The following is a 15,007-nucleotide window of genomic DNA, read 5'->3' on the forward strand; positions in this document are numbered from 1 at the left end:
GTAGCAGAGAATATATTTTCCAGTTAAGATCAGTAAATTCAGGAGCTACCGCCTATTTCTGAGATCCAGCTCTTTTTGCTGCTGAAAACTAAATAAACTTGTAGCACTTCGAGACATCGCATCGAATCTCACATGGCTTCTCAAGAAGCAATTTATAGCTTCCTTGTATAATTTGTATAGAAAAATTAAGTTGATCCCTACTCCAACACCATCAGCTGCTTAACCCAGAGTGTAACAGCCTGTGACACCAAGAAAAAGTGAACTCTGTACACAGACTAGGGAAGGACAATTTTCCTAACAGAGCTGAATAAGCAGATTGCTATCAGGAACTCCAATGGACCATGTTTCTAGCTGCATAGCACTGTCCTTTTTCGCAGAGGATGCCTAGATATCTCTTGAGCCAACAGAAATAGAAAATAAACCACTTTTTTTTTTCCCTGACAGTGTGCCTCTTTTTACACTCAGGGCCGTGACAGGCTGTCACTCAGTTTCAACTCCCCACAAGGAGTGTCCTTGAATGGTTCAAGAGAAGCCAGAAAATTGTTGCTAAGTATTTTTTTTTCATTCACCTCTAGAATTTTCCACATTTTCTCCAACATGTGTGAAGCCACTGGGAAATATGGTTAAATGAGTTAAGCAGACATCACCCATCTGTGCATCTCGGGGAAAATAAAAACAGTGCTGTCCCTCCGAGAGCTTTCTTGGTACATAACCAAAATCGGAAGAACAACCACGCTCTAAAGCTAAAGAGCTATGCAAAGCTCTTGCAGGAAAAAAGGGAGGAGCACTTCGAAGAAAGTGCTGCTTCTGGCTTACCCCGGTCTTGCCGGTGCGCGGCCTTTGCAGAATGTAAGGTGGTCCTATCACCTATGCTCCTCCCAAATGCCTGAAGGCTACTGGACATGACTGCACATCATATTTGCTTCAGACAGTGTTAAAAACCTGGCATACAGTCTCAGCTCTGAATTTCAGTCCCCTCACAAGCCAAAACAATCACGTTGCAGCCTTCCCCTTGTTTGTATAAATGTTGTACAATTTTAGATAGAAGGCATTGCAAGAACCCACTTTTGCTCAGTTCTTGGATTTACCCTTTTTAATATTGTTCATTGCCGCCCTTTCTACTACTCAAGTGATTTGTAATTTGTATCTCTCAAACGGTTCCCACTTGGATTTCTCATGCACTGAGAAGTCAGATGCCTGACATTACTGTGTAAAGTTAAGTGCTTGGGGTTAATGAGTGGCATTAAATTTTATGAGGTCATGTCCAGTAGATGTTAAAAGAAGCTTAAGGGAACTTTATCACTGATAGAAATTAACAGTTGGCACAAAAGAATGCCTGAGGGAGTTCAGTTCTAAGCAAAAATAAAATAGTTGGTATAAAAACTAAAATATAGAGTGATTGTGATTAATGTAAACGTTTTTGTTAGGTAATTGGTTACTTGCTGCAGTAAAAGAAATGAGACCTCACAGTTTCAAAGGAAAGAATATTATTGTATTTAGAAAGCAATTAATGTTTCTAGTCAAATAAAAATCTACATCACGTACAGTATTTATATTCTTTCACTAAATATATAACCTTTGGGGCTATATTTATCAAATAGTCAGGTCTCCACTTACTTACATTAGTTTTTTCTTTGGGCAAAATGTGTTCTCCCTAGTGGAGTATGTTATTTTGTTTCATTAAACCTTTATTTCTACTCACATGCATTGCTTATGTTACAGACCAAATGAGTAAATTCTGTGTACTTAAGTCATCTAAGGTTTATGTTTTGGGGTGACTGATGGATGGCATGAAAATTCTGTTTCAAAAAGAAAATGGCTACATTAACTTATGGATAGATTTGTTTTGCATAATTATGTGGGGAACCATTCAGTAATTACACTAGTATTCACATGCTGTAATTTTCATCGTCTTTATTCACTGTCATCCCAATGAGAGGAAACGGAAACCTTATTCAGATGTATATATTCTTTCTTGCTCTGTCTTACAACCTGCAGTCATAGCATATAGCACTTTTTCAAATAATGCCTTTGCTTGAGTAAGACAGCTATTGTCTTGCACACAGACTGTTTTCTTTTTGGCGAAAAGATGTTGGACATTTTCTGTCTTAGAGAACTGGGGTAACTGTTGAGAAAAATCAACTACTACTAAACATTTTTCCCATTATTGTGTAAACTAAATATTCGGCCTTTTGGAAAACTTCCATATAACTGTGTGGCACAAGAAAAAAATCTAGTCATGCTTGTCTCATTTGAATTTTAGAAGTCACATATTTCTTACATCTTCAAGTGCTTTGTACTTGCGTCCTCAGTTCCATTATGAAGTGCCACCAGGGATTGACACTACTCATCCTCTGCACAGGAGGGCAAGGGTGGAGAACAGAAATCTGTCCCATGATGAATTACATACTTTTTTGCAGAAATGTTTTGTGAGGAATTTCTTTCTCAGTATCTACAACAAGAGCAATCGTTGTTTGACAAACCACCTTGTACTGTAGTAAATAGAAATGTTTTGTCATTCTTGCTGTCAATTTTATATATTTTTATATTCTGATGTACCTGTGGACTTTCATCTCTTAGACATCTAGAGTTTACTGCTAATCATATATGCCTTTGCTCTTCAGATTTTTCTAGATCTGTCACTCACAACATGCCTCTGCTTTTGCACCAGTGAAGTACACAGTTGGTAGTCTCCAAATTGACTAAAGGTTGATTTACAAGAATTTTGATTAAAATCTCGTGTTTTCATTATGCTTTGGCATAGTTTGATTTGGCAGCTTAAAAGCTCTAGCTCAGTACTTCTTTTATACTGTTTGATGACATGTTTTTTCTTCAGGTAAATTTATAGAAAATGTAGGGTACTGCTTTGTTTCATGTTCTCTCAGTTACAGGTCCACTGGATGTATAATGTATTCCAAGAATTAGCAGTCTTAATAAGACAGCATCAAACTAAGAGTCCAGGGCTTTCTGGCTTCATCTTATAAAACCAAGCTAGGCAACTTTAAGCTGAGGTGTCCCTTTCTGGTGCAGGTTCCTTCTGTATAGTTAAGTTGATTAGGACGAGGGCTGTTCTGTTGGGGGTAGGAACACCCAGTGTTGAGTATATGACTCTTTGTGACAGCGTTGGTTGTCTTCAGGTTTGGGGTTTTTTCCTCAGATGCCTTGCTTATGTTTGCCATCAGGTAACCTGATTTTTATTTTTTTTTAACAGTGCATTTCTGAATTGTCTTACTTTTAGACTCTGCTGCTGCTGGAACACCTTTTAGCTTTTACCCATATAACTTTAAACATAACCCAGAAGCTAAGTTGCTTTTTTGAAACTATTCACATAATCAATTTGTTAAGGAATGACAAAATGTGTTTTCTGTTGTGTTCTGAATGATGGATGAAGGAAGTAAAAATCACATGCACTTCTAGTATGCTGTGTTCATAGCTAAAGCACTTTGTGTATGCACTTCTAATATGTTGTGTTCATAGTTAAATTAGCCATTGTTTATCTCTCCACTTTTTTTTTTTTGGTGTGTGAAATTCTGCTAAAACGTGTTATTTAGTTACATTATTAAAAATGTATTTATGCAGTAGATGTGAGCAGGATCCTATTTCTAACTAATTTAATAGATTATCCTTCAATTTATGTTAGTATAAATTCAAAGTAGCCTTTTGGACCTACAGATCTGGCTGCTTCCAGCAGTGCTAAAAGGAATTGTGATAGGGAAGGAGGAGGCTGCAGCTGGAAGGAGGTAGCAGAGCTGAGTTGGGGTGACAGGGGTGCTGTGGATGCCCAAGTACCTCTCCCTGGCCCTGGACATTTTAGTAACTGGCTGCTTCACATGGGACTTTCTTCATCTCTTACTGCGAGCTTTGAAAACTGTGGCATTTAAGGAGAGTCCAGACATTGCCCAGTCTTACATCTCAGTGACAACTTCATAACTTGAAGTTTCTCATCTGCTTCCTCTTCCTCACAGCCAAACCCCGCAGTTCTGCTGGTGTCTCTCGGCGGGTAGCGCCAACCCTTCCACTGGATGCCAAGTAGCTCCACTGCCATTTAGTTTTCATGGGCCAGAATTTCCATGTTTCCATTTATTCTTTTATTTGTTTATTATTCCGAAATTCTTTTATTCTTTCAGGTTGCCTCCTAGCCTTAAATGCTGTCTGTTTTCCCATTCCAGACAAGCAAGTAGCTAGTGACGCATGTGTCACCACAGTAGCCACGTGGATGCTCTGATTTCAGGCTGTCCCCTCTTTGCATGCATGTGCTGGGCTAAGTAAAGTGGTATGATTTTCACAGTGTTCCTAAATACATTTACACTCAAGAAAGAAGATCCTAAAAGTACATTTTGCTTTCAGAAGCCTTTGACATCTGTCAGTAGTGTTGTAAGCCATCAGCCTGCTGCAGTAGCGTCCTTTGATAAGAAACAACAAAGAAACAAAGCAGAATTGCCCCTGCTCTTTTTAACCCTAGTCCTGGTTATTATGAGACCACCTTAAGGAGGTGAGACTCTGTATCACTACCACGTGGTTCTCTGAGCAGGCTGGCCTTCCTCCTGCTAAACCTGTTAGTTGAAGATCAACTCACTGCTTGTTGAAAGGGCAATTCTGTTTCGATAAAAGAGCACTTAATCCTTTCTCGTTTGTCTTCTACTATCTATTAATATTGGCAAAACAACACAATGTTAGAAAACTCCTGCTCAATCTCTTTTGGTTCGGGTTTTTTTTTCTTAGAATCAATTGAATATGCATTACTGCTTTTGAATATGAAAATCAGACTATACATACATATTATTTATTATCCCAAACAGAAAGATTGCATCTATCTATAAGATAGAAATGTGGTTAACATTAGTATGTAATTGAAGTAAGTTAAAGGACAATAGTAACCTTCAAACATATAAAGAGATGGTATGTTTTTCTTATTGTCAGTGTAAATGGTCTCTGGAGACCACCTTTTTACAGTGATTGTGCATGTCTAAGATGAAGCAAAGCTGCATGACCAGTGCTATCTCAGGAGGATGCTGAGTCATTAACTCATGTTTATTGCCTTTTGCCATCTTTAGATTATTGCAATTTATAGCTCAAAGGCCTTTTAGGCATTTTATAAGTTAAAATTAGCTAAATTCTTCTGGATGCAAGTGATAAGTCACTCGGCATTTGTATATCATCAGGGTGTAAGTTCCCAGCAATGATGCCAGGCAGCTTCTAAGATTTTTTTTTTTCTTTCTGTGCAAAGTCTAATTGTGCTACTTGTCCCTAGTTATACTGGAGCTAATTTGTGATTTTGTAAAGTGTGTGTGCTCTTAAAGAATTTACTGAAGTTAAGAGATGATATTATTTATTAGGTATACAGCTTCCACTTCAATCAGACTACATTAAATTGTCGGTATCTTATCCTGGAGTCTTTTGAGTCACATTTGCTGATGACCTAGGAATTTGTTTAGGTTATACATGATAAATGATCAGCCAGGTTATGCAGCAGATACAGGCTGTAGTACTGAGCTTATGAGCAGAAGTGCACATAATATACTATGGGCCACAGACTATTGCACTAGGAGAAATAACTGAAAAAAAAGAAGAACTGCATTTTACCTTATCCTGTGGATTTTTTGTTTTACCACTCTTATTGCTGCTGGTAGCAAATTCAGTCCAGGCATTACTGGACTAAATGTGTATTGACTTCAGTGAGTCACATTTGCTTATATAAGCTAGTATTGTGTGGTTCCCATTAAATGGGAAGTCAGACTATTTTTCCATGCATGTGCATTTTCCAAGGTGTTTAAATCACTATTTGGATCACAGTTAAACTTGGTCTTCCCATCATGCTCACAGAGTTTATATTAAAATACAACTGGATGTAAATTATTTGAGATTTTGGTAACTTTCAATACCTGAGAATTCTTCTGAAGTATTTCTATGAATTAGTTCAGAACTATTAGAGTGAAATTCCTTATTCTGTGTATTGGTTTTAGTTTAGAGTACAGTGCATAGCTCAGTATATTTTGGTAAATGCAGAGGCTTCAATAGGAAAAGAAAAAATATAAGTCCCTTTAATTTACTTATTGTTGAATTTATTTTAAATTGAGCTCCACGGGACTACATTTCTTAAACACTGATGCTACATTCTAATTTCAGAATCAGTCATCTAGATCTTTGTATATCTTTTCCTGTCCACACTTCTTCACACATACGTTTTACATGAGGAACAGTGGCATGTTAATTTACAGACTAACTTAATGACAAGGTTGGTGTTTAGATTTGTGAACACTCAGAAGCAGTTTCACTTAAAATGGAAACCTTCTTATTTTTATGTGTCTTGATTTAAACGGATGTGCATAGACAAAATTGTTTCAAACAGATTTTGCCTGGAGAATACGCAGTTTACTCATATATGCGTATACACATATGCAATTGTGATTTTATATGCAAAGATCATAGAAGATGCCACTTGATTGTCATAAATCAGCAATCCAAAAGACACCAGAATTGACTGGGTTTGAGCAACATGCAGTACAAGATATTCTTATTATCTCCAGAAGTTTTTGTTCCTAAGTGCAAACCAATGTGCCTGCCTATCAAATTGTTCAAACAGCTTTCTGCAGGGCTAAAACAGGCTTTGATTTTGCACCTTGGTTCCAGCATTCTTTACCTACTTCCAGATGTGACCAGCTTTCACTGTCGCAAGATTTGCATCTCTGTGGGTACTGTATTGTGTTTTATAATTGTGTTCCTTTAATAACTCAAATAAGTTTAAGGGGAAAAGACACTGTTAATGCTGATTATATTTTTTCGTGTCAATATTGAAGGATAAAATATTTGAGCCTGTGTAAGACTTTTGTGCTTCAAATGGCAAGTTCATTAGTTCATCTTACAGTTCATTATCTGCATATATCACTAATTATCACAGTGTATAATTTTTTATTTTATACGTGGCAAAATATAATATTTTAGGGCAGAGCTGATGAAACTAAAATGCTATCAGAAATCTGTGCTGCATGCATTCAAACTGTGCATCTCATGCTAAATGAACTTGAAGCAAGGGATGGAGTCAGGTTTGTACATAAAGGACTGCTCACCCAAAAGTTGCATCGTATTTATTTCAGAAAACGGAACTCGCTCAGAGTGAAACGTTCTTCAACTTTCCAGCCTAATAATTATTTAATAAATATCAGAAGTGCTGTGCACTCAGTTCTTTAGCTGAAGGCATTATTTTCAGTTTTCTGTACACCGCTTCCGAGCGTGCCCCATTTAATCATTTTAAAAGCTTATTTGGTGTGAATTGAATGTAACGCTGTGGTTGCGCGGGTGTTGCGTGAGGGGCCGGCCTGGGCCCGCCGCGGCGGAGCCGGGCGGGGAGCGGCGGCCGCGCCATCCGAAACTCTGCAGCGCCCTCTCTTGGCGCGGCGCGGCACCGCCCCCGCCCCGCCGCCCCCGGAGCCGAGGAACCCGCAGCGCCGCGGCGTTTTACTTTCTAAAGATCTGCTTCATGTGGTAAAATCTCGATTTGCCGTAGGTTTTCGGGATTAGTGCTCCTTTTCTTTTCTTTTCTTTTCTTTTTTTTTTTTTTTTTCCCCCCTCCTCCCACTGCCGTTTCGGTGTATCAGCGGACCCGAATCAGAAAGCTTCGGTCGTCTTTTTGTATTTTATTTTTTCCTTTCTGCTGAGATCTTGAAGACTTCCAAACTGCATATTTGGTGCTGTAGAAATACAAATTGTCTGCTCTTTTGTAAACCTTTCAATTATCAGACGGTTCCCTTTCAAAATAATAGAGGAGCTTGGAATCACCCATGCTAAAATTAAGAATTTATAACTGTATGGAACAGATGTTTTCATAAACATTTGCTATAATTAATTTCAACTAGGGGATTGAAGGAACAAAGCAGTTTTTCCCTCTTCAAAACTTTATTGCCTTTTCCCCATACAGCGAACTCAGAAATCTTTGCTTTAATATTGTTAATGAAACAAATTTACTCTTCCGTTTGGTTTTCATTGTGGAAAAAGGAAAGCTTAATTTAAACAAGATACCGGTCTTTGGAACAATGGAGAAATACCCTGAATTTCGAACATCGGATGTAAAGGATTAAAATACAGAGCATAAGTGTTTAGGTGATCATTTCTGAGACCACAGCTCTGTAGTGTTAATTGGCAGAGATTCCTACGTATTAGAATAAATTTTATCCAGATCAGTCTGGTGATCTGTGGAGTAAATAGTACAAAGGAATTTTATGTTTGAAGAGTTGTGAACCTTGGTGCTAGAAAAAGCAAAAGAGTCTCGTGGCATTATATATAGTTTTAATGCATAGTAAAATGCTTATTGTATGTTGATTACCCCTTTATACTCACAATAAAGGTCTGCAATCTGTTAAGCAATTTTTTGTTGTTGTTTGTATTATGTGAGGAACACATTTTGACTAAAATCATTTTTCCATATTTGTACTGTCACTAGTTTGGGGGGCATATTTTTTGGAATGTGTATTAGTTTAGGGCCAGCATTTTGATATTATTATGAAAAAGAAAAAAAATCCATGCATTATTGTTCTGTTTTTACCAGTTCCTATATATTATATCAATATCATTTGAGAAAAAAAAAGGTTCAATTTTTAAAAAAAGAGCAGCTTAATTGTTTTACACCTGAAAGAACCAGTGCAGCTGCAAGGATTTTTTGAGCAAACTAGAATTCCTGACTGATCTGTCATCTATAAAGTGTGCAAAGAAAAATAGGTAGCTGTCATTAAAATTACATTTCAGCTTTCAATAACCATTTAATGAGTAGCGTAATTATATAAGTATGGTACCTCAAGTACTTCACTCAATAATTAAAAATAATCTCATCTTTAAAGTGAAAGCGCTATAATTATTATTTGACTTAACCAGGACCACTGTTATGATCTCCAGTGGCACCTCAGATTGTTCAAAGTGGTTTTGAAAGTATAAATTAAAATTGGATAAATCATTAAATTATTAAGCTTTAAATATGCTGAAAATTAATATAGCATGGAATTTTGAAGTCATGTTGTAAGAATTGACAACCTTAGACTGCAAGCATAGATTAGTGTTTAAAATTTTTCTTGTCTCTAATCATAAAACACTGCATTAATGATCGAGTGTTTTATATCAACTTAAATTTTCACAACTGTTAAATAAATTTTGTGCTTTAACAACATTTTAACCTTTGATTAGAATACAAAGAAAATATAAAGCAAAGTGCAAACAGGTCAGCAGAAGAATCTGTCTCCATTATGACACTTCTAAGCAGGGAAATGCAGATTGATTTCCTAAGTAGGGTCACTTTTATCACAAATTCCTAAACTGCCAGCCATAAAACCATTTCATAGCTGACACAAGAGTGGTAAATAGGTTATTACTATATATACGTGTGCCCACACGTAGATATGTATATGTATACATGCATAAATAAATATGTATATATGTAAAGACATGTTCTCAGTATCAAAGCATATTTTCAAAAAAAAAATAGAGCTTAATTATTTTTTTAAAGTAGGAGTACAGCCACAGAGCAAGGCCATGTCACTGAAGCTTCTTGTCTTCATGGACTTGCAGTTGCTTGTGATAATATCCCACATCTTCTCCGTAAGAAGTCCAGTGCTGGATTTTTACATCTCACAGGAAATAGCTGTTTTCAGAGAGTTAATGAAGGAGATGAGGGAGAAATGTCTAATCCCTACATCATTTTTCACATCCTTTTATACTCTTGCTGATCACATGCTTAAGCTCATTGTGCCTGGAGCATATCCAGAGCGTCTTCCCACCTGTGAATTGGGGCTCTCAAATGCTGTCCAATTTCTTCTTACTACCTGAAGAGGAAACTGTGCACTGCACCTTGAAAAACCTCTTCTGTGAGAAAATACACTATTGGTTGAGTCACCATCCCTGTAGGTATTTAAGAGACAACTGGCATTTTTAAAGATCTGGCACCTGGGGACATGGTTCAGTGCTGGACTTGGCAGTGCTGGGTTACTGGTTGGACTCAATGATCTTAGAGGTCTTTTCCAACCTAAACAATTCTGTGATTCTATCGGTATAACAGGCTGTTAAAAAAATAAAAATACAGAAACTGTGTGTGTATTTCAGTTAGGCTTTTCCTTGTTACGGTTTCTACACGTGATTTTCAAATAATCTTCAGGAAGTGTATTTGGCATCCTCCTTATTCTGAGTTCTCCTATTTTATGCAATGTCTATAATCTCAAATATGTTCTTACATATTTTTACAGAGAGTTCTTACATGTATTCTTACAAAGAAAACAGTTACTGCAAGTGACAAGCCCATGTGTTCTGGGTGAATATAATATCGTAGCAAATGTACAGTTCACAAATCCTTCTCCATGCATCTCAGAAGTCTAAAGAAGCCAGCATTTGCAATGTCCTTTTTTGACTGGTTAGTGAAAGTGTCAATTCTGAGTTGTGCAGATTCTCTTGAAACAGCCTCCAGCTATGTCCAGTAGTGCTGGGTCCCAGCTACTCGAGTCCTAGCTGCCTTTAGCCCTTGGTCTTCATGCACAAGAACAGATTTTGCTAAAATGGGGCAGCTGAACAGAATTCTTCCAAGAGAAAGTTTTCATTCGCAGAAGAGGGAGTTTCTACAGTTAAAGCAGCAGCGAGAAGATATCCAGATCATTTTCAGTCCCTTTGGAAGGATATAGCCTTATTTTATTATTGTATTAAAACCAGTAACTACTTTAGTGCTGTAAACCATACTTACTTTGATATGGATTCTTGTTATGGTATTGCTTGTTTGCCTTCTTTTCCCTCTGAAAGTGTGACAATATTTATTTTACCTTTTTTCCCCTTAGCTTTTGCATTTGAAGTTAGGAAAGCTTTTCACGAGGTGTGTGGCGGGGTTGGTAGAGCATCTTCTTATTTCTTCAGTAGACCCATTCTTCCAATAATTGAGTCTCAGAATGAAAGTAAAGAGTAGGATAATACTGAATCAAATAGTACTTTTAAAGGAGACCACAAATTTCGTTACCTCCATCATGAATCTTATGTTCATAACTGCTAAGTATATATTCCAATTTTACCGGAAAGTTGGGTCATTATCAGTGAAGAAGATAGAAGTAATGTATCTGTTCTACTGAGAATTCACCATACCTTTCAGGGGGAGTAATTGGAACTTTCCTGAGGAGAGGTGATCCAGGACAGGGATTCCCACAGCTTAATGTCATTCGTTAGTGAAGAAACACTCCCTTTTGTTCTCAAGTATCGCTGACTAGGGAAACTTAATAGGATTTTCTTGAAAACTTTTTTAATAAAACTAGGTAAAGTTTAGAGAGTCTTCTTTTAAGTCAATGAATGCTTTGCACTTTGCTTTATGATTTTTATCCCTTTCAATGAAAGACATCTTCATCATCTTTCAAGGTGTCATAACAGACATACCTATCTGAAAAGGGATGGAGCAAGAGAGCAATCACAGAAGTGCCTACTCTACTAAATCTTGGGTTTGGGAGCTGAATACACCTAGTCCTATCCAATTTTGGTAGCTGCTTCTAATGCAGCAAAAGCAGCTCTCAAAAAATGCCCAACAGTAACTTGTGCGATAATGAGATTTATTAACAATGGGTATATAATTCAGAATGCTAAAGTATTTTGGTGATCATTTAAATAAAGGAGATTACTGTCTTCAGAATAAAGCAAGCTACACTTAGAGTAGTTTGTGAAGAACAGCTCAGTGGATGTCGCAGAACCAGGATCCCACCAAATGTTTCTTGTGGGACCCTGGTGAAAGAACAGCTATTTATCCTGGTCTTCTTTGCAAGGTCCGGTTAACTCTTCAAGCAGGACAAATGGTTTTGTTGAAAGATGGTAAAGGCCTTGCATTTTTTGAGAGATTCTTAAACTTCGTTCTTAGAAAAGGAGGAAGATTGTATTGCCATTCTTGAAAAAGAGATATTTTTCAGCATACACACTTAGCATTGTGTATGAGTTTTCTTTTCAGGTCTGACTAGTGTGATAGGTGAATGCTTAGGAGTTGTATAAATATAAATAAAGTGTAGTAGGACCCATTTTGATGCTCTGTGTCCCTGTAGCAGTTGCCCGATATCACTGCACCTAGCCATATGGCTTTGAAAGAGACTGAACATAGTTCAGTCGTTTCTCTGAATGCTCAGGATCAGATGTGGAGATGGGCAATATATGAAAAAGCGTATTACTGAAAATTGTCCCAATATGGGAGACTATTTTACAAGATATGAGGAAAAAAAGGAACAGATGGTTATTAATAATGGGAGGGTCGGCTCCTGGATGAAATATCTGGTGTTTTTAATTTAGTTGAATTTAGTAAACAAAAAGCAGATTGATTGAGTAGGATTTCCATTTTCAAAATAAATTGAGAGAGCTAATTAGTGAAATCAACTGGACTGAGTGATATTAGACTAAAATGTAGTAGAGGTTTGGGATTTATTTTAGACAAAGGTGCAAAAGTTAATAAAAAAACTGCATTCCAAATTAGATGAGAAAAAAAACACTTGAAAGTTCTATGCCAAAGCGAATGATAAAGTATTTTTAAAAGAATGTGAGGAGCAAGCAAAGATCCTGAAAGAAACAGAAAAGCATCTTGATCTGCAAAGAAGGCCACATCCTGAATATCAGAAAGTGTGGGGTTATAGTGGCAATCAGCAAAAGTTAAGTTGAATTAGATCATAAGAAGGGAATTTAAATTAACAAGAAAATCTTACTCAACTGTGTAAAGAAGCTTTCCAGGGAAGAAAACTAGAACCATTGTGCAGTGGAAGTGAGCAAATGATAATAAATGTAATCCAGGTATGGTATAAATCGGAAAATATTTAATTTTCAGTAAAAACAAAATTTCGGGCAAAAAGGCCTGAAAATAAATCAATAAAATAAATGAGAGTGTTGAGAGATACAATAAATTAGCACAGCTAATAAAGATTAAAGCATCTGACTTGAAGAGCAAATGTCTTTCAGGAATACTGACAAATACTGCGGCATAGAAGAATTTTTTAGTATTTTACTTCACAGCTGATAACACATATTTGAAGTGGAAATGTAGTACCTGTACTTAATCAAAGAGGGGAAAAAAAAGTGATAGCAAAGTATCTGCATGGGCTGACCATTATCTGTGCAGAGGTTTAGAAAAGTTTTTAAGAAAGAAGTAAGAGAAAAAAGTAAAGCAAATTATATAAGTTCTGTTGCAGGGATTCTTTTGTTAAATGGGAGATTGTGGCCAGCTAACCTGCTCCCCTTTCAAAATATACATTAAGGAAATACATTAAGTCTATCTGGACCTCAGTAAATCATCTGATGTAGTGCCACAGGAGATGCTGTGAAATAGAAAGGATGGGGATTAATGAAGTATAGTAATTTTAATATAAATAAAAGAATGCAGATTTTTAATGAAAAAATTATTTTTTGGTGAATTTTGTGGGTGAACAGATCTTACCCGGTGTTTTCATTTATTGTCTTGCCACAGAATGAGAGCTGATAAACTTCTATTAAGAAAATTTATTAGAAGGTAGTATCTAGTGCAGGAACAAATAGAGTATTCAGGTAGGATTGGTCCTTTCTGAAGAAGAGAGGACTGCAAACAGCATGAAATTGTGTGAAACACAGTATTGCACCAGCAAGAATTTCTACTGTAAACTGCAAACTGCTGTTCATAAATAAAAATAGAGAGTGATCATATAGGCATCTTGGTTAAAGATGACCGTGAAACTGCAAGATGATGTGGCATGACCATAGACTGTATTGAGCAAGATTTTTTTTGAAAGAGAAGGAAACCACTGTCCAAATAATCAACTGACTAAACTTTTAGTATGCTGTCTGTAGCTCCTGTCCCTTCTTTTGCGTGTGTAAGAAGCACTGAATTAAACAAAATGGGGAATAAGGGGCCTCATTTAGAAAAAAGACTGAAAGAACTTGATTTCAATAAGCAGAACAAAGGTGCACAGTGCTATCTGTAAATGAATTAAGGAGGCACACAGGGACATAGAAGAGTTACCAAGAGAAATGACAGGTTGGGCAAGAATAAACAGTATGAAACAGGACAAGAATAAATTTACTTTGAAGACTACATGACTCCTGGCTTTTAGCAGTCCTTCAATGGAAGTAGTTATAGAGGAAAATTTCCTTGTAATCCTTGATTTTTAGGAACCTCACTGTTTTATGTATCACCAACCCACAGGATGTAAAACAAGATGTTTTGCAGGCATCTTAATAGGTAGTTTCAGAGAAGCTTTGAACTTGTGCTATGACAAAAAATATCTGGTATCCTACAGTCAACTCAAAATGCTTCACAAAATAGATGAACTTTAACATTTTTTGACTTAATGTTAGTAAAATCAAGCTCATCTACTTATATGGTGTACTTCTGTAAGCTTACACTAGTAGAATTGTGTTTAATAATTTGAGAAGGGATTCAGTCAGAACTGTAAGTGAAATTAGGCATCGGATTTTCCAAACATTTAGACTACAAACTGAACATGGAGGCTACTTAAGAGAGCTCTAAGAATCTGAAGATGTAAAATTGAGATTTGTCTAAGTAAGTTTTATTTGAGTTTTGTCGTAACTAAAGTTACCATATGGTAAAATCAGTTGCAATTCTCATCAATATTGTTTTATTTGTTATCAGGGTTTGTCTTAAAACAAAGGTGTTTTCTCTTATTTTTTTATTAGGGGGATCAAATGAAAACGGAAGCACACACCAAACCTCAGATTCTGATGGAACTTTTATTTCTTACAGGTTGGTAATTTTTTATATTTATTTTCTAATTTTAAAAAGGTTGACTTTAATAAGCAGCATAATCTATTTAAAGTGAAAGAACATGTCCTGTACTTTAGGAAGATTGAGCAATCTAAATTAAAACAGTGGACTGAAGAACGTGAAGGATTTAATTAAGGAATGATCTGAAAAGTTGTTTTCTGAATTACTATTTTTTTTACTATTTTACTATATTACTATTCAGCTTACTTAACTAATGAAAGTACAGGATATTTGTAAGGCTAAATATTTTTAAGGGTCTTTTTTTTTTGTTTTCTCCAA

The 15,007-nt window shown here is 36.3% G+C and overlaps 1 protein-coding gene across 1 annotated transcript in view; it reads left to right on the plus strand.

Moving 5' to 3' along the window:
- The window catches only part of TBC1D5 (TBC1 domain family member 5), a 319,386-nt gene that overhangs the window by 145,323 nt on the left and 159,056 nt on the right, over nt 1–15,007 (plus strand). Inside the window, exon 4 of the mRNA XM_039390635.1 lies at nt 14,641–14,707. Coding sequence (XP_039246569.1) covers nt 14,641–14,707 — 67 coding nt within the window. The remainder of the gene's footprint in view (nt 1–14,640; nt 14,708–15,007) is intronic.

This window comes from Pipra filicauda, unplaced genomic scaffold (assembly GCF_003945595.2).
Source record: "Pipra filicauda isolate LSUMZ 115617 unplaced genomic scaffold, ASM394559v2 scaffold84_size4826128_pilon, whole genome shotgun sequence".
NCBI lineage: Eukaryota > Metazoa > Chordata > Aves > Passeriformes > Pipridae > Pipra > Pipra filicauda.